At 36.1% G+C, this 21,544-nt stretch overlaps 1 protein-coding gene across 1 annotated transcript in view; it reads right to left on the bottom strand.

Moving 5' to 3' along the window:
• Positions 1-206: 206 nt before the first annotated feature.
• MOB4 (MOB family member 4, phocein) overlaps positions 207-21,544 on the bottom strand; it is a 36,772-nt gene continuing 15,434 nt past the window's right edge. The window contains exons 3-8 of the mRNA XM_004426763.3: positions 21,181-21,281; positions 17,048-17,090; positions 16,772-16,858; positions 4,661-4,740; positions 2,350-2,461; positions 207-2,205 (exon numbers count right to left, since the gene is read on the bottom strand). Of these exons, the coding sequence (XP_004426820.1) occupies positions 2,074-2,205; positions 2,350-2,461; positions 4,661-4,740; positions 16,772-16,858; positions 17,048-17,090; positions 21,181-21,281 (555 nt within the window). The 3' untranslated portion in view covers positions 207-2,073. The remainder of the gene's footprint in view (positions 2,206-2,349; positions 2,462-4,660; positions 4,741-16,771; positions 16,859-17,047; positions 17,091-21,180; positions 21,282-21,544) is intronic.

The raw sequence follows: 21,544 nt of genomic DNA, 5'->3' as shown, positions 1-21,544 counted from the left end.
CATTTTAAAAATTCTGTAAACAGTATTAAGGAAAACCAGTACCATTTCACTTAGGTCTTACGTAGTACAGTGAGTCAACTTCACAGTGAAATGAGTATGAGAGGTCAATGTGAATACAAAAGCAAGACTACTACAAACCGAAGTTTTCTTTTGGGGATTTTTTTTTTTATGATCAATTCCAAACACACAGTACAGGGAAGATGAAATGAGTAAGAAAAAAATCATATTTTATTTCCCCATTAACTTCAAGCCATGTTATTCAAAATGTGTTTCTTGGCCAGATCACCAATCCCAGCCACTGCCTTAGTTCACATGTTCACTAAGAAAATAGTCAAGTAACAGAAATCCACTGTCAGACGCTGTCTAAAGAGAACAGCTACATTGCTGTATATAATTTATTAACTTAGTAGTTTAGTCTCTCAATGTTTAGCAAGTTTGGTAAAAATTACTATTCCCATTGGTGTATAGTGACATTAATATAAATGCATAATTTTAAAGTCAACATTCCTTTCACTGTGAACATAAAACTTCTTAAAAGATAGCTGTGGGTTGGGGTAAAGTAATGACCAGCTGCTGGGACAGCACTGTTCAAAGCCAAATGTACTGGCAGGCTTGGGAAGGCATAAATATATATACACACTCTCAGTATGCTACTATTTCCCACATTTTTGCTGTACATACTTGTCATACTTGTCAAAATGAATGTATTTTCATCTTCATTTCAAAATAATCCTCTTAAATGAAAAAGAAGTTCTCTGTTCACTCCGTTCAAGAGATGGTTTAAATATTTTCTTCATTACGTGTACAATTTTTTTTACCCTTAGTGCCTCATTACAACCAGTTTAGCAGTAAGACCACCAGTGCTTTGTTAAAAATTGAATTCAGTAGATTGTAAGATTATAAAATCTGCAGTTGAATCCTTAAGACATTGAACTATAACAAAGTCCAAAAAATGTATGACCATTCATCAACACCCTTGGAACCTGTGAATTATTGCAAAAAATCTCACATGTGCAGGTAATTCAAACAAACTTTATGGGGAGGGGGTGTAAAATAAATACTACAATATTTTTCAACTCTATTTAAATGCTGCCTAGATGGGTAGACGAAAAGATTAACATTACTAACAGGAAGAGTTAAACTATTTTAAAGACTGTTTTCCAAGTAGTTAGAACAATTTTGCAAGACAAAGATAAGCAAGAGCCTATGCCAATACATTTTTCCCGTAGTGTAATGTAATTGTAAATATGAGGTATAATCTGGAAGCAATTAATACAAATATAAATAGGTATAAGCCATCACTACATCACAGTCTGGTGAAAAGCTTCTCAGCTAATGTAGTTTGGGGAGGGAGTTAAGGAAAATGAGAAGGTCAAGACAGGGCAGGTTTCCAGTGGAAACATCATTAAACGCCTTATTATTATCACTTTGTATGTAACAGTCCACTGTTGCAGAAAGGTAAATCCTTTCCAAGTATGCTGGTCTAGAATATACTTTATGTAGCATAATAGATTTAAGTATTAAACACTTCATTTGCATTTATACTTGGATATACACATAATCATATATGTATATCAAAAACTATGAACATAATTTTAAAACACTTTTATCTCATTTTTGAAAAGTTAACAGTTAAGACTGAACTATGTACTACAGAATTTTCTAGAATATCTAAACTCAGGGGTAAAACCAAAACATTATTTCTTTATTAAATGGTTTGTGCAAAACCTCAAGCTCACTCATCTTTTTTATAGATGGGTTTATTTGATGAGGATTGTGATCCAATGATTGTTTAGCAGCAATTTTACCAAACTGTAAATTCTTTTATTAACAGGCATTATAAACAGTAATACTAATCTTATTTAAAAACCATGAATGCCACACCAGTGAATATACAGTTTATGAATAACTTAAAAAGTATTTCCCATTTTAAAAGGCAACACTCAGCATACAAAAACCTATACTAAACAAAGAAGCTATAATATGGATACATGATTGATGTGTCTAAAATGATATATATACAGTACATAATTAATGTTATGTGATCAGTACATTTTTTCTATATGATTCCCTTCATGCTTCACTTTCCCCAGAAACTGAATTCTGAACTTCCTCTTCTAAAATTGGTACAATCAGGTTATCCTTGGACATCAAATTATATTTCATCACAAATTTAGTAAACCGATGACACAAAAATGTTTCATTCTGTAGAGAGGAAGAAAAATATGTTATTTTAATTTACTATCCAAAAAATTTAATTTACTATACAAAAAAACTAGACATAGTATCAATATATATTATTGTCATTCTGATAAGAATGTATCAGGATAATTAGTGAAATATACTTACTTCATATTCATCAAATATCTGCCGGTGATGAAAATAAGCATGTGAAAATATTCTGTAAATCCTACGGCACACTGATCCTAGTTTTGCTACAGATGATTCCTTTATACTAACCCTAGAAAGAGAAAAGAAATCACAGATTCATAGAGCTAGATAGATCACAGGAACATTATAGCCCAATCTCCTCAATTCACAAGTGTGGAAACCAACACCCAGGGAAAATAAGTGACCAGTCCAAGGTCACAGTGCTAGTAAGTAGCAGGGGCAGGACTAGAACTCCTGTTCTTTACTCCTGGGCCAGTGCTCTTTCTACCTAACCACAGTGCCTAAGAAATTCAGTATTTTAGTTTTGAAACTTTGGTAAAGTTTAATGTGATTAAAACAAATCCCTGACAAATCAAAACTTACTAAAACATACTTTTACAACATTAATACTTTGTCCACTAGAGATGATTAAAATTACTGAAAGGAATTATTATTTTATTCCTTAGAACTTGATTCTTCTTCTTTTTTTTTTGATAAATAAAAATTGCCCGCATATTTCTGATGGTCCTTTTTTTGGTGAGGAAGATTCGCCCTGAGCTAATATCCATTGCCAATCTTTCTCTTTTTTTGTTAGAAGAAGATCGGCCCTGAGCTAACATCTGTGCCAATCTTCCTCTTTTTCGTATGTGGATCGTCACCTCAGCATGGCTGACAAGTGGTGTAGGTCCACGCCCGGGAACTGAACTCACGAACCCGGGCAGCCAAAATGGAGCGCACCAAACTTCACCACTATGGCACGCTGCCAGCCCCTCTGACGGTCTTTTTGTTGTGTGTGAGGAAGATCAGCCCTGAGCTAACATCCATGCCAATCCTCCTCTTTTTGCTGAGGAAGACCAGCCCTGAGCTAATATCTATTGCCAATCCTCCTCCTTTTTTTTCCCCCTTTTTCTCCCCAAAGCCCCAGTAGATAGTTGTATGTCATAGTTGCACATCCTTCTAGTTGCTGTATGTGGGATGCCATCTCAGCATGGCTGGACAAGTGGTGCGTTGGTGCGTGCCCGGGATCCGAACCCACGCCGCCAGTAGCAGAGCGCACGCACTTAACCACTAAGCCACAGGGCCGATCCCTGATGGTCTTTTTAAAAAGAATGTATATAGGTTACTGAGGCAAATCCCAGTATTTTTTACATATTTCATATGAGCTTTTTGGAGTTAATGATATTTGGGGGAAAAAAATCTCCAATCTATCCACCTGGTAACAAATATCTTTTTTTTTTTTTTAAAGATTTTATTTATTTATTTTTCCCCCCCAAAGCCCCAGTAGTTAGTTGTATGTCATAGCTGCACATCCTTCTAGTTGCTGTATGTGGGACTCGGCCTCAGGATGGACGGAGAAGTGGTGCCTCGGTGCGCGCCCGGGATCCGAACCCGGGCCACCAGCATTGGAGCGCGTGCACTTAACCACCAAGCCACGGGGCCGGCCCCGGTAACAAATATCTTAATAGAATAAAAAACCAGTCACAGTCACAAACCTCAAAAATAATATATTACAGTATGCACAGGCTTCTTCCCAGATCTTAAAAATCTGTAGGCAAAGATGAGGAATCCTTCAAAAACAAGTAGTCCAACTTAGGAAAGTCTGCTCTTGAGGCATGCTGTCTAAGAGGAGGCTGACTCTATCACAGGAATTCAAGTAAGCAAGTGTATAAATATGCCAACTTTAAAGCATGAGTGGGAGAGCCCTGGAGAATGATGCACAGCAGCGGGGACCACCCTTGACTGAACTGGCCTGTGAGCTCTGGGACCCAAGTCCTGCTGCCTTTAGTTTAACCACAAACCTCATTTCAAAACCTGAATAATTTTGAAGAAGCCAAATATACAACAGCGGGGAAAAAAAAAAAAAGTTTAAAGAATACAATGCATTAGGGCCCGCCCGGTGGCTTAGCGGTTAAGTGCGCGCGCTCCGCTACTGGCGGCCCGGGTTCGGATCCCGGGCACACACCAATGCACTGCTTCTCCAGCCATGCTGAGGCCGCGTCCCACATACAGCAACTAGAAGGATGTGCAACTATGACGTACAACTATCTACTGGGGGGCTTTGGGGGAAAAAAAGGAGGAGGAATGGCAATAGATGTTAGCTCAGAGCCGGTCTTCCTCAGCAAAAACAGAGGAGGATTAGCACGGATGTTAGCTCAGGGCTGATCTTCCTCACAAAAAAAAAAAAAAAAAAGAATACAATGCATGAACCAACAACCTTTTAGTTTTAAAAACATCAATGTTTTAAATTAAATCCAAAAAGTGTAACACCATGTTTAAAAGTTTTGTTTACCTGCTGGGAAAATATTTATTGCTATTCAGAAGGCATGCAGCACCATCAAGTGTGTGTCTAGTATAGTCTATAGCAGGACACTATAAAAGAAAGGATATAAAAATGCATCAACAAAGAGCTCTACCACTTGGATTAGGTATATTTATTATACAGGTGTCTTATTCCAAAATTCTAAGAAAAAAGTCCCTTACAATATCAGAATGACTGTAAAATTCAATATTACATTAATAAATAAGGCTTTATTATCCCCATGAACTATATTATCTGGCTTCTAGAAGATACATGAATCAGTCTACCAATTTCTCACTCCCAGCATTGTACCTAAAGGAAAACAACTTTTAGAGCTGGGAAGAACACTTGATTACCTAAGCTAAGCCTCTGCCTTTACAAATGAGGAAACTGAGGCTGGTCAGTTTGCAGAGCATGCACAGGCTTCTTCCCAGATCTTAAGAATCTGTAGGCAAGGACGAGGAATCCTTCAAAAACAAGCAGTCCAACTTAGGAAAGTCTGCTCTTGAGGCATGCTGTCTAAGAGGAGGCTGACTCCATCACAGAGATTCAAGTAAGCAAGTGTACAAATATCCCAGCTCTAAAGCATGAGCGGGAGAGCCCTGGAGAATGATGCACAGCAGCAGGGACCACCCTTGACTGATGGTAAATGACTTATGCTAGACACAAAGTTAGGAAGAACTCAAGAACCGTAACCAAGATATACTGATTCCTAGTCCACTGACTTATACTTTACCAAGTGGCCCAGAAGCCTCCCTCTCTTCACAAATACCTCCAGGGATCGCTGCCTTCTTACATCCTAGGAAGCATCCCTTATCATGTTCCCTTATTATGTCCTTAGCACCCTCTTAACCAATCTAGGAGCTCTCTGAAGAATTTTCTCCTTGAACCTCCTTTAAAATTTAACATGAAATTTGAAGTTTCTTTATATTTTAACAAACCTGTCTTATTCTATTCCATTTATCAGAAACAATAAAACTTATTGTCTCATGGCAAATCATTATCAAGGAAAAAAACAAAACTGCAAAGTAATTCTCCTCATTTAGTGCTTCTGAGGGCAGACAAGGAGAAGCATCAGAGGAAAGAGAAGTGAGAATGAACCAGGGAATCAACTAGAAGGAAAAAATGAACTAGAGAAAGGAATCAGTGACTCTAGCTCTACCCAGTAATTAGAGTATTTTTTAAGTGTTGAGATTGAAGCCGGTATTTAGAAATGTAAATTAATAACTACTAAATGTGGCTTAGTATAGTGACATGACAAACACATCAAGATTATCTAAACAAAAAAAAAGTATTTTTCTAACTATACATCCATAGGAATTTATGGTTATTGGATTCACTGCCTAAAACAGTACCATGACCAGTAATTATTGAAAAAATTATCTTTCTCCATATATATGATTACAGGTGATCTGGTCAAAAACAAATATCCCAAATCACTGTGTTTCTCATATTGGTCATTTGGGTGTACCATGATTTTGCAACCTTTAAATCAGCACTGTCCAATGGAAACATAATGCAAGCCATGCATTTAATTTTAAATTTTCTAGTAGTGACATTAAAAAAGTTAAAAGAAACAAGTGAAATTAATTTAAATGATATATTTTATTTAACTCTATATAGCCAAAATTATCATTTCAACATATAATTGATATAAAAATTAATGAATTTTGGGGTATTTTTAAATTAAGATATAATTCACATACCATAAAATTTCTCTTTTAAAGTCTACAATTCAGTAGTTTTTACTATATTCAAAAATTGTGAAACCATCACCAACTATACTCCAGAACATTTTTATCACTCCAAAAAGAAACCCAGTACCAGTTAGCAGTCACTTCTCATTCTCTCCTCCCCATAACCCTAAGCAAGATCTAATCTACTTTCCCTCTTGTATGAATTTGCCTATTCTCGATATTTCCTAAAAATGGAATAATACATGGCCTTTTGTGTCACTTAGCATGTTTTCAAGGCTTATCCATAGTGCAGCATGAATCAGTACCTCATTACTTTCTTTTTTTTGATTCAAAACCTTTTTTAGCCTTAATGTTTTTTATACAAAAATGCTGTAAAAATATGTATCTCCCTCTATAGAATTCATTCTTTTTTATGACTGAATCAGTATTCCATTGTATGCATATACCACATTTTTTTTATTTACTCATCAGCTGATGGAAATTGGGTTGTTTCCATTTTTGGCTACTATGAATAATGTGATTGTAAGCTTTAGTGTATAAGTTTTGTGCAGACATATGTTTTCATTCATTTGGGGGTATAAACCTAGGAGTGGAATCACTAAGTCATATGGTAACTCTATGCTTACCACTTTGAGGAACTTCCAAACTGTTTTCCAAACTGGCTACAGTATTTTACAATCCCATCAGCAATGTATGAGGGTTCTGCACATCCTGGCCAAAGTTTGTTATTATCTTTTATATTTTAGTGTTTCTACTGTGTGAAGTGTATGCCATTGTGGGGTGTGTCTTCTTTTTTCAATTTAAAAAAAATTGTGGTAGGGGCCAGCCCAGTGGCATAGCAGTTAAGTGCACGCACTCCACTGCGGCAGCCCGAGGGTTTGCAGGTTCGGATCCCGGGCACGCACTGGCGCACCGCTTGTCAAGCCATGCTGTGGCGGCATCCCATATCAAGTGCAGGAAGATGAGCACGGATGTTAGCCCAGGGCCAATCTTCCTCAGCAAAAAGAGGATGATTGGCATCAGATGTTAGCTCAGGGCTGATCTTCCTCACAAAAAAATTAAAAAAAAAATTGTGGTAAAATATGTAACATAAAATTTGCCATTTTAACTAAAATTCAGTGGCATTAATTACATTCGCTGTTGTGCAACCATCACTACAATCTGTTTCCAACCAAAGGTTTTTCATCTTCCCAAATAGAAACTCTAAAACCCTTAAGCAAAAACTTCCCATGCCCTCCAACTCCTAGCCCCTGGCAACCTCTATTCTACTTTCTGTCTCTGTAAATTTGCCCTTTCTAGATACTTCATATAAGTGGAAACATACAATATCTGTCCTTTTGTGTCTGGCTTCACTCAGCAAAATGCCCTCAAGGTTCAACCATGCTGTAGCATGTATCAGAAACTGATTCCCTTTTAAGACTGAATAATATTCCATTGCATGTGTATACCACATTTTGTTTATCCATTCTCATTGTGGTTTTGATATGCATTTACCTAAAGACTAATGATGTTGAGCATCTTTTCATGTGTTTAGTGGCCATTTGTGTATCTTCTTTAGAGAAATGTCTACTCAAATCCTTTGCTCATTTTTAATTGGGTTGTCTTTTCATTGTTGAATTCTAATAGTTCTTCATGTGTTCTGGCTACTAGACCTTTATCAGAGATATGATTTGCAAAAATATTTTCTCCCATTCTGTGGGATGTCTTTTCACTTTCTTGACAGTGTCCTTTGAAGCACAAAAAATTTTCATTTTGATGAAATCTGATTTATCTGTATTTTCTTCCATTGCTTGTGCTTTTGGTGTCATACCTAACAGATCACTGCCTAGTCCAAGGTCGTGAAGATGTATACCTGTTTTCTTCTAAGAGTTTTATAATTTTAGCTGTTACATCTAGGTCTTTGATCCATTTTGAGCTAATTTTTGTATATGGTGAGGTAGGGGTCTAACTTCATTCTTTTGTATGTAGATATCCAGTTATCTCTTAATGAGATATTTTAAATTGTCTTTTTGTACTAAGTCTTTGAAATTGGTATGTATTTTACACTTAGAGCACATCTCAATTTGGACTACCCACATTAAGTGCTCCATAGCCACATGTGGTTCATGGATACTACTGTATCAGACAGCATAACTTTAGATCTTTAACTGATTTCTGAAATTTTTTTTTGGAGTTGGGGGAATAGTTTTGCCTTGTTTTACCTGCTTCCCTCCACTTCCTCCCAATTAATTCTCAGTTAACTAGTCCTACTTTGCATCATAGGTAACAGCAAAAAGTTGGCAAAATATAGCGGGTTACAAAATAGTAAGTAATGTGTGTTTACAAACTTTTATAAATTATATTTTGCCAAACATATATTAATAATGCTACTACAAGTGATCACAACCTGCATGTGAATGAAAGGGCTAGCAGATAATAACAACTTATAACCTTTGTCACTTAATATCACTATTTGTACAATTAAGTCTATTTGCTGCAATGCCTCTCTTTAATTCTCAAGGACACTGAGTAAATCATCAATAGTACTGAGTACCCTGCCTCTTGCACTTCAGAATCTACCCAGTGCTTTTAACTTATAAGAGCAACTTTCTTAGTGACTAATCTATCAGTTGCTATTATTTCCTGACTGCACAATTATTCCAAAAGAGTTCAAAAAGTGTCCTTTCAAGATTTTCTTTTGCTTGTATTTTTACAATAATCCCATTCCATTAAACTACCCCTTGGAAATTCTACTATCCTCCTCCTTTGACACACAAACAATTCAACGCAGCTGGTTTTCAGCAAGCAATGTTGTAATTTTAAGACTCATTCACAGGACCTAATGCTGATGATTATCCTATCTTTCACTTAATAGTAATCAAGAAAAAAGTGGATGTAACAATGACAATATATATAAATGTGACAATACCTTACAAACTGGAGAGCTTTTCTGCTCTAAAGTGGGAATAACGCATCTTTACTATTTGCCAAAATGAAACTAACCTTGATTCCGTTTCCTAATTGCAATTATCACATCATTCACTATAGGATGTAGCCAATTTCAGTGAATTATCAATGAAAACTGCTAGGTGGATTTTCCAAGATGTAGAATGAAACACAATTGTAACATTGCTTCAATTTATTAACACACAAAAAGTAACACGTGGAAAGAAATCACTCTTCCAAATAAGTACTACTTGCTTAGACTGGTACCAGACATTCCTTATTTTGGAGAATTTACCTTTTTCAAACAAAAGAAACCAGATATTAATATTGTAACTAGAGAGTCATTTGTCTTCAAGCCTTAGAGAACTGTCAATACAATGATCATTTGAAGGTCTATAATTCTACAGAACTGGCCTAACCCAATTATTTTCAATGACTCAGTGTCAAGTAAAAAGTAATTACTATGAGGAGTGACGTCAGCATTATGGTGGAATGAGCTCTCCCCTTAGACTCTCCCCCGGAAGACACAATGAAAAGGACATTCATATACCAACGGAGGACATTCACACAACACAAAAGACGACTGAGAGACCTATACAGCCACAAATCTGAAGACAGAGATGCTGGACCCCCCCGGAGGAAGAGGAATGAGGTAAGGAGATCTCCTCTCCCTCCCAAACAGCAACGACCCTGGGCTCAGGACTGCGGCTCTCAGAGGAGTGGCGGAAGGAGCAGCCCTCTGCAGGAACACCGGCACTCTCCCAGTTCCCTCACGCCCAGGGGAAAGCCCCACACAGAAGTGACTAAGCTATTTCCGGGGTGTCTTGATCAAGCCAGCACCCCAGGAGAGCAGATAGCGAGGGCAGAGCAAGAAGGCCCCCTGGATGGTGCAGGCGAAAAAAAGTACCCCTCTCTCTGCCCGGCACTCTAGCTCAGCTGGTTGGCTAGAGCACCCACGCAAAGGACAGAAAATCAGCAGCTAGGAGCCAGCGAGCCAGAGTCACAGCGGACTCAGAATACACAACTGTTGATGCCCCCCTGCAAGTGGCAGCAGGTGGAAGCTGCAACCAGATACTATCACTATGCAGAGGCACAAATCTACACAAACAGTATTAAAAAATATATTAAAACTCCAGACCAGAAGGAAAATGACAAGCACGCAGAAATCAATCCTAAAGGCACAGAAGTTTATAATCTAAATGAGAGAGAATTCAAAATAACTATCACAAAAAAACTCAATGAGTTACACAAGAAAATAGAGATAGTTCAATGATATCAGGAACTTCTTCAAAAAGAGACTGAAACTATAAAGAAAAACCAATCAGAAACACTGGAGACGAAAAACACAATGGATGAGATAAGGAAAAATCTGGAATCTTTGAACAACTGAGCTGATATTATGTAGGACAGAATTAGCAGCTTGGAGGACAGAAATATAGACATGCTTCAGATGGAGAAGGAGAGAGAACTAAAACTAAAAAGAAGTATAGATATTCTCTGAGAACTATCCAACTCAATTAGGAAATGCAACATAAGGATTATAGGTATTCGAGAGGGAAAAGGGAAGGAGAATGGAACAGAAAGCTTGTTCAAAGAAATAACAGCGGAGAACTTCCCAAACCTGGAGAAGGAGCTGGAAATAAAAGTTGCAGAAGCCAAAAGAACTCCTAAATACATCAATGTAAAAAGGCCTTTTTCAAGGTATATAGTAGTAAGGCTGGCAAAAGTTAATGACAAAGAAAAAAATATTGAGGGCAGCAAGCCAGAATAAAATAACTTACAAAGGAATCCCTATAAGGCTTTCAGCAGATTTCTCAGCAGAAACCTTACAGGTCAGGAAAGAGTGGAATGATATATTCAAAATTCCAAAAGACAAAAACTTTCAGCCAAGAATACTCTAAACAGCGAAAATATCCTTCAGATGTGATGGAGAAATAAAAACTTCCCCAGATAAACAAAAACTAAGGGAGTTCAGTGCCACAAGACCCCATCTACAAGAAATGCTTAAGAAGGTCCTCACACCTTAAAAAAAAAAAAGAAAGGGGTTACAAAGCTTTGAGCAAGGAGACAAATAGGTAGACAAAATTAGAAAATCACAGCTCTCTATCAGAACAGCTTAGCAAACATTTAATTATAACATTAAAGATAAAGCAAACAAAAACATCAAAAATAAATATAGTCTTGTCATTTTAACGACAAACTCACAACATGAGATGGAATAAGTTGTGACAATAATAACTTAGAAGGGGAAAAGGAAAGGGATGGAATTGGCTTAGTCTAAGGAAATAAGAGGCTATCAGAAAATGGACTATCTCATATATGAGATTTTTTATACAAACCTCATGGTAACCACTAAACAAATAATCAGAACAGAGACACAAATGATAAATAAAGAGAAAAGTAAGAAAACCATCATACAGAAATACCAAACTGAATTGGTAGTCTGAAATACATGGCAAGAGAAATTAAGGAAATGCAGAAGAACTGGAAAATGAGTGATAAAACGGTGGCATTAAGCCCTTATGTATCAACAATCACTCTAAATGTAAATGAATTGAATTCTCCAATCAAAAGACACAGAGTAGTAGGATGGATTAAAAAACAAGACCCAACAATATGCTGCCTCCAGGAAACACATCTCGGATCTAAAGACAAACACAGACTCAGAGTGAAGGGATGGAAGATGATACTCCAAGATAATGGCAAACAAAAGACAGATGTTGCCATACTTATATCAGGCAAAGTAGACTTCAAGATAAAACTTTTAATGAGAGACAAAGAGGGTCAGTATATAAGGATAAAAGGGACACTCCACAAAGAAGACGTAACACTCATAAAGATATATGCACCCAACACAGGAGCACCAAAGTACATAAAGCAACTATTAACAAACCCAAAAGGAGATATTAATGACAACACAATAATAGTAGGGAACCATAACACCCCACTTACATTAATGGATAGATCATCCAGACAGAAAGTCAACAAGGAAATAGTGGATTTAAACAAAAAACTAGACCAGATGGACTTACCAGATATATGTAGAACATTCCATCCAAAAACAGCAAAATACACATTCTTCTCAAGTGCACACAGAACATTCTCAAGGAGACCATATGTTGGGAAACAAGGCAAGCCTCAATAAATTTAAGAAGACTGAAATCATATCAGGTATCTTTTCTGACCACAATGCTATGAAACTAGAAATCAACTACAAGAAAAATGCTGGGAAAGTGAGAAAGATGTGGAGACTAAACAATATGCTACTGAACAACCAATGGATCACTGAAGAAATTAAAGGAGAAATCAAAAAATATCTAGAGACAGGGGCCGGCCCGGTGGCATAAGCAGTTAAGTGCGCGCACTCTGCTGCAGCGGCCCGAGGTTCGCTCGGTCGCATCCTGGGCACGCACCGACGCACTGCTAGTAGAGCCATGCTGTGCCAGCATCCCATACGGAGTGGAGGAAGATGGGCATGGATGTTAGCTCAGGGCCAATCTTCCTCAGCAAAAAGAGGAGGTTTGGCATCAGACGTTAGCTCAGTGCTGATCTTCCTCAGAAAAAAAAATATATATATATCTGGAGACAAATGAAAACGAAAATACACCATACCAACTCATACGGGACGCAGCAAAAGCAGTCCTAAGAGGGAAATTCATAGAAATACAGGACCACCTTAAGAAACGAAAAATCTCAAATAAGCAATCTTAAACTACACCTAACAGAATTAGAAAAAGAAGAATAAACAAAGCCCCAAGTCAGCAGAAGAAGGGAAATAATAAAAATTAGAGCAGAAATAAATGAAACTGAAACAAACCAAAAAAAAAACAGTAGAAAGCATCAATGAAACAAAGAGCTGGTTCTTTGAGAAGATAAACGAAATTGACAAACCCTTAGCCAGACTCACTAAGGAAAAAAGAGAGGAGGCCCAAATAAATTAAATTAGAAATGAAAGAGGAGAAATTACAATGGACACCACAGAAATACAAAGGTTTTTAAGAGAATACTACGAAAAACTATATGCCAACAAACTGGATAATCTAGAAGAAATGGACAAATTCTTAGAATCATACAACCTCCCTAAACTGAATCAAGAAGAAACAGAGAATCTGAATAGACCAATCACAAGCAAAGAGATTGAAACACTAATCAAAAACCTCCCAAAAATAAAAGTCCAGGACCAGATGGCTTCTCTGGAGAATTCTACCAAACATTCAGAAAAGATTGAACACATATTCTTCTCAAACCATTTCAAAAAATCGAGAAAGACGGAACACTTCCTAACACATTCTACGAGGCCAACATCACCCTAATACCAAAGCCAGACAAGGACACCACAAAGAAGGAAAATTACAGGCGCATATTGCTGATGAACATAGATGCAAAAATCCTCAACAAAATATTGGCAAAATGAATACAGCAATACATTAAAAAGATCATACACCATGATCAAGTGGGATTTATACCAGGGACAGAGGGATGGTTCAACAACCGCAAATCAATCAATGTGATACACCACGTGAACAAAATGAGGAACAAAAACTACATGATCATCTCAATAGAGGCAGAGAAAGCATTTGACAAGATCCAATATCCTTTCATGATAAAAAACTCTCAATAAAATGGGTATAGACGGAAAGTACCTCAATATAATAAAGGCTGTATATGACAAACCCACAGCCAACACCATACTCAATGGGGAAAAACTGAACGCCATCCTTCTGAGAACAGGAACAAGACAAGGGTGCCCACTCTCGCCACTCTTATTCAACATAGTACTGGAGTTTTTGGCCACAGCAACTAGGCAAGAAAAAGAAATAAAAGGAATCCAAATAGGCAATGAAGAAGTGAAACTCTCGCTGTTTGCAGATGAAATGATTTTATATATAGAACAGCCTCAAGAATCCATTGGAAAACTATTAGAAGTAATCAACAACTACAGCAAAGTTGCAGGGTACACAATCAACTTACAAAAATCAGTTCCATTTCTACACACTAATAACAAACTTACAGAAAGAGAACTCAAGAATATCATCCCATTTACAATCACAACAAAAAAAATAAAATATCTAGGAATAAATTTAACCAAAGAGATGAAAAACCTATACAATGAAAACCATAAGACATTATTAAAAGAAATTGATAATGACATAAAGAAACGGAAAGATATTCCATGCACATGGATCAGAAAAATAATCAAAGTTAAATGTCCCTACTACCTAAAGCAATCTACAGACTCAATGCAATCCCAATGACACTCTTCACAGAAACAGAATAAAGAATCCTAAAATTCACATGGGGCAACAAAAGACCCTGAATAGCTAAAGCAATATTGAAAAAAAAAAACAAAGCTGGAGGCATCACAATCCCTGACTTCAAAATATACTACAAAGCTACAGTAATCAAAACAGCATGGTACTGGTACAAAAACAGACACACAGATCAATGGAACAGAATTGAAAAGCCAGAAATGAAACCACACATCTATGGAGAGCTAATCTTCAAAAAAGAAGCTAAGAATATACAAGGGATAAAGGAAAGTCTCTTCAATAAATGGTGCTGGGAAAACTGGACAGCCACATGCAAAAGAATGAAAGTAGACCATTATCTTTCACCATACACAAAAATTAACGCAAAATGGATCAAAGACTTGAAGGTAAGACCTGAAACCACAAAACTCCTAGAAGAAAATACAGGCAGTACACTCTTTGACATTGGTCTCAGCGGGATCTTCTCGAATTCCATGTCTACTCGGACAAGGGAAACAAAATAAAAAATAAACAAGTGGGACCTTATCAGACTAAAGAGCTTCTGCAAGGCAAAGGAAACCAGGATCAAAATGAAAAGACAACCCACCAACTGGGAGAAAATATTTGCAAATCATATATCCGACAAGGGGTTAATCTCCATAATACATAAAGAACTCACACAACTGAACAAAAAAACAAACAACCTGATCAAAAAATAGGCAGAGGATATGAACTGACATTTTTCCAAAGAAGATATACAGACGGCCAATAGGCACATAAAAAGATGTTCAACATCACTAATCATCAGGGAAATGCAAATCAAAACTATACTAAGATATCACCTTACACCCATTAGAATGGCTATAATCACCAAGACAAAAAATAACAAATGTTGGAGAGGTTGTGGAGAAAAAGGAACCCTCATACACTGCTGGTGGGAATGCAAACTGGTATAGCCACTATGGAAAACAGTATGGAGATTTCTCAAAAAATTAAAAATAGAAATACCATATGACTCAGCTATCCCACTGCTGGGTATTTCTTGAAATCAACAATTCAAAGAGACTTATGCACCCCTATGTTCATTGCAGCATTATTCACTATAGCCAAGAAGTGGAAGCAACCCAACTACCTATCAACTCATGACTGGATAAAGAAAATGTGATGTGTGTGTGTGTATATACACACACACAATGGAATACTACTCAACCATAAAAAAAAACACAAAAATCGTCCCATTCACAACAACATGGATGGACCTTGAGCGTATTATGTTAAGCAAAATAAGCCAAGCAAAATAAGAGAAAGACAAAACACGGTACGAATTCACTCATATGTGGAAGATAAACTAACACACGGACAGAGAGAACAGTTTAGTGGTTACCAGGGTGAAGGGGGTTGGAGAGTGGGCACAAGTGGTGAAGGGGTGCATCTATATGGACAAAAAATAACGTACAACTGAAATTTTACAATGTTATAAACTATTATGACCTCAATAAAAAAAAAGTAATTACTACAGATTAAAAAGGAATGTAGATCAAGGGAAATACAATGCATAACTTAAACAAGTCAGATGTAATAGACATTTTTTAAATAACTAAGGAAAAATGAAAATGTACTGGGTATCAGATAATATTAAGAAATTATTTAAAACAAAAAATTTCTATAAACAACTGCTACTTCCTATACTCTCACCTTGACAAAAACTAAATGAGGAGAAAACAACATGAGTAATTTTTTCAATGTAGGACCAATTATGGAGAGGAAAATCATTATGGTGGGTTTCAAATAAATAGTAAGAAATATTAATGAAATGTAGAGAGAAAATATTAATCTATAAAGTTAAAAAGATCAAAAGTAACATTTCTACTTAATAGACTAAGCATCAACTAGTAATCACTAACAGTTATTCCTATCAAAATATATTATGACTAAACCAAAAATTTAAACACGTTATCATCCATTACACATTAGATATCAGCCTGATGTGACAGATGTTATTCTGTGATAGCCAGTGAGTTCTAGCCCATGCAACTGCCAAATTATGAAAAATGATACTAATCATAAGAAATTCTAAAATAGCACTGTGGCAATAACCTTGCAGCAAAGAACTGTAAACCAAATGGCAAAATAAACAGTGAACTAAAAACTCTAAAAATTTATCTACCATTGTCTTGGAGAGATTTAGGTCATGATAATTGTATTAGTCATTCTATTTCACAAATTCTCACCTCTTTTGGAGTTTTATGGGCTGCACAAAGAAAAATCCATTGTTCGGTTGCTGTCATCTGAGTACATGTATCTGGATGGCATTCACTCTGTTAACAACAGTTACATTTCTTAATATGTAAAATAATAATGAAAAAGTTTACTATTTGGGTTATTACATTTGCATGTAAAATTCTAGAATAATTAGAAATTTTGCCTTTGTAAGCACATTAAGTTACAAAAACAGGAAAAAAATCAAAACTTTCAATTATAGTTTTAATTTAAAGAAAATAAATTACCTGAAGTTTGACAGCAAGTCCATTTAGCTCAAGACAGAATTGCCTAAAAATGCAAATACATAAATGAAAAGTCTTATCTATTCTCCACGTTATTTTTAGAATATTAATTGTAAAAACAGAATCCCATTAGGACCATCCTTCCTCCCTCATCACTATTAGCAACACCACCTGAATGTACGTGGCACATTTTGTAAAAAGACATACAGATTAATAAACAAAACCCAGAACTAATGACCTTAGTAGTGTTCCATATTAGAGTTGATCAATTTTATACACTGGACACTGGTGCAATTTTTCTGAGAAGTAATTTGGAAATATTTACCAAGACCCTTAGGAAGTGTATATTTTTTGACTAAGCCATCTCCCAAGAATCTATTCTAATGCAATAATCAGAACTGCATGCAGATACACTATGTACAAAGAAGTTCACAGGACTACATATATATATAAGAAAATTGTTTTTGAAACATTCTAAATGATTAGCAATTGGAGAGTAGTAAAATGCTGGTATATACCTAAACATACAAAGGATATATGTTTATATGCACAGTAAGATTCCAGTTATGTAAAAAATTGTGTGTGTGTATATCTATATATAAACAGATACAGAGAAAAAAGACTAAATGTTTTATACTCCTATATATTTTACAAGTTTTGTTTTGATTACAAACGATATGTTCCTTATAAAAACTTCAAACATGTCCAAATATATAATGTAAAAGAAGAAAGTACTCCATAATTTCACCACCTCTTCCCAAAAGATAATTAGCATTTACATGCAAATTTGATTTTCTATGCACAGATTAAAATATATTGGGATCACATCATACACAATTTTGTAACTTGCTTTTTTGTCACTTAATAGATCTTGGGCATTTTTTCATGATATATTTTCCTCCTAAAATTGCCAAACTGAGAATTATCAAGCGTAGAACAACGCTTGGAACATAGTAAGTGCTCAAAAAATATTTTTGAATAAATGAAGAATGGAAGAAATTACATGACATTGAGATCATCATTTTTAGACAGACTTGTTATCTGATATGAAAAGGCAATTAATCCTCTATGTCACAAAGATAACTTACTTTGTAGCTGTCAAAATACTGAATGTATTCCCCCTAAAAATCCTATCAAATTAATCACTACAACGTTTCCCCATCAAATAAATGAGAACACTTTGGTTCCCTAAAAATGCAAAGCTAAAACCTACATCATTAGAACATAAAAGAGAGTCCCAAAAGGAAAAAAAAAAAAAACTGCACATATATGAAAGAAAAACTATATTCATTTATTTACTTATCTATTTAAAGTACATTACAATAGAAGAAAGCAAATAAAAAGACAAGGGTCAAATTTTCAGTTGTGTATAATTTTCTTTCCAGGTGCCTAATAATGCTTTTCTTAGATTACAAAAATAACACTATTTCTGAATCACCACATCACCCTCTACTGCCCCATATCTACAGGCTGCATATTATGTTTTTATTTTTTTTTTGAGGAAGACTGGCCCTGCACTAACATCTGTTGCCAATCTTCCTCTTTTCTTTTCTTTTTTCTCCCCAAAGCCCCAGTACATAGTTGTGTATCATGGTTGTTGAGGTACAGCTCTTCTACATGGGACGCCGCCTCAGCATAGCTCGATGACCAGTGAGTAGGTCCGTGCCCAGGATTCAAACCAGCGAACCCTGGGGCCGCCAAAGCGGAACATGCAAACTTAACTGCTGCGCCACCAGGCCAGCCCCCGTTACATGTTTTTGAGTTGTTTTCCACTAAAGAAAGACAGGTGGGGCTAAACAAGTTTCTTGTCTAGTCCAACCCACTTATGGCCAATAGCAAAATTAAGCCACCTGATTTGGCAGTATTATGAGTAAAATCTGTGGCGAACAGTGCAATCATATTCAAGTTAATTCAACACACGGCTAATACATATAGTTCTGCGGCTGAAGAGACAAGTCAGAGCTGAAATCCAGCCTACACTCTCTAGTCACTAAGCCATGCGTCCTGGCACGGGACTGCATCCACTAAGAGAAAAGGGCGTCTTTTCCCAATTACAAAGATTCAGTACAGACTAGTCGGAGAGTTGACTGAAGTCATGACCCAATTCCCATTAACATCATAATATAATCAACTGCATTAACCAATAACGGCAAGTATTAAGCCTCAAATCAATAATATCAAGTACATGCAAAAAACCAAAAGGCTACTTTTGAAACTCTTCTTGGTCAACTACAAAGATGTATACACTATGACAAAGAGACAAAAGAATATATATGTGATATATAATACGTAAATACAAAACAAAACAAGGGCCGGCCCTGTGGCTTGGTGGTTAAGTGCGCGCGCTGCAATGCTGGTGGCCCGGGTTCGGATCCCGGGTGTGCATCGAGGCACCACTTCTCCGTCCATCCTGAGGCCGAGTCCCACATACAGCAACTAGAAGGATGTACAGCTATGACATACAACTATCTACTGGGGCTTTGGGGGGAAAAAATAAAATAAATAAAATCTTTAAAAAAAAAAAAAAAAAAAAAAAAAAAAAACAAAAAGTGGCTAATATTCAGAAAAAACATCAAAAGTAAAAACAATAGCACCAAGACAAATGGAATATGCATGAGAAAGATTTTGTAAGTTTTGCATAATGCATATTTCATAGTCTAAGTTAAGTAGGGTGGAAAAGCTTCTCTTAGATCTGAAATAAAAACCTTGTAAACTGAAATCAGCCCTCACTTGTTAGAAATTATGCTTGCAGTAAAAAAAATTCTTGCTTATTTTCCTCATTAATCCCAACAGAAAAGTAGTATTATCAAAGCTGATTAAAATAAGGCAGAGGATATATCATACTAAAGTGCTCTTTACCTTGATTTATAAGAATAGGAAAATATCTACATACTCATACTTTCAATTATCATGCTTTGAGATGCATTAAAAAAACTAGATTATGGGCCAGCCCCATGGCTTAGCAGTTAAGTGCGTGCGCTCCGCTGCTGGTGGCTCGGGTTCAGATCCCGGGCACGCACCGACGCACCCCTTCTCTGGCCATGCTGAGGCGGCGTCCCACATACAGCAACTAGAAGGATGTGCAACTATGACATACAACTATCTACTGGGGCTTTGGGGGACAAAAAAGGAGGAGGATTGGCAATAGATGTTAGCTCAGAGCCGGTCTTCCTCAGCAAAAAGAGGAGGATTAGCATGGATGTTAGCTCAGGGCTGATCTTCCTCACAAAAAAAAAAAAAAAACAAAACCTAGATCAAGTAGTCAAGCGATTTGTCCAAGAAACTGGCAGAGTACAAAGAAGTCTTAGCATCCTGAAACTGCTGAAATGTTATGACAAGACATTATGTCTTAGCAATATCTAGACAACAAGCCTGCAGCATCCAAAAAGAAAAAAGTGCCTTGTCTACAATTTGAGGCATTCATCACAGGAAATGTGGTCTAATTTATTCAGGGAAAGTCATATTTCTACTCCAGTTATTATTTAAAAATCCACTCAAAAGTAACAAACCCTGATGAACATATATCTCATACTGCATTCTCTACATTTACCTTATCAACTCTTCCCAGCTCCCAATTACACTTTAAAGTTTATAACTTCAAGAAACAACATAGTAACTTTAGGACATAGCTACTTCTAAAGTTAACTCTAGTTAACTAGTCATTCACTAGTCATCAATTTTCTCATTCAAGGGATATTATGAAAAGTTCCAAAACTCCTTACTTCAGGATTACAATTAATCTCTATTTACCAAAGGGAAGACTGGAAGTTCACAGTAGTTAATAGATAACTCATCAGATACCACATATAGACTAGGACCTTGATATAATCCTCTATAGAGAAATAAAGTTATTCATGAGTGGGTAAATGGAAATAATGCATTTGTGGTTAAAGAATATGATTAAGGAAAACTGTGTAAAAAGATAGTAAGGCCCAAATCCATAAATGTAGAAAATAATCAGCAAATAACAAAGTGGCAAACTTTACAACATGGAAAACACTAAAGCTTTAGAATTTGGTTTTCTGGTCTGCAGTTACATAATTATTTTATTTATGATTCATAATCATCATTAACATTAAAGGTTATTTTTACTAATAGAAGTACTATAACTATTTTGATATATCATAAGAACCTACCTTAAATGTTCATACTTCCATACACCTTCATCTTGGCCTTCAGGTGGTTCAAGAATTTTGTCAATATTGGAACAATCTGCTCTTATGTTCTGTTGAATATACTATAAACAAAGATGTTCTTATAGTTAATTAAAATATTACACTACATGGTAAATCTTACGTTAAATATATATAATTTTTTAATACATAACCGCTCTTGTGGTTCAACTTTTGGGTTATACACAAAATAGGAAACCAAGTACAGAATCATAATGAGTAATTCAGAAGAAGAGGTAACCCTTGCCTATTCTTCTCCAGTTCAACTTCTTTGGGATAGGATCTACTACATTAAGTGCAGATATGGTATTTACCAGGACTGGAATAG

This window comes from Ceratotherium simum, chromosome 9 (genome assembly GCF_057802395.1).
Source record: "Ceratotherium simum simum isolate JZ-2026a chromosome 9, ASM5780239v1, whole genome shotgun sequence".
Classification (NCBI taxonomy): domain Eukaryota; kingdom Metazoa; phylum Chordata; class Mammalia; order Perissodactyla; family Rhinocerotidae; genus Ceratotherium; species Ceratotherium simum.
Note: the sequence above shows the minus strand (reverse complement) of the source record. Positions and strands in the feature narration are given on the sequence as shown.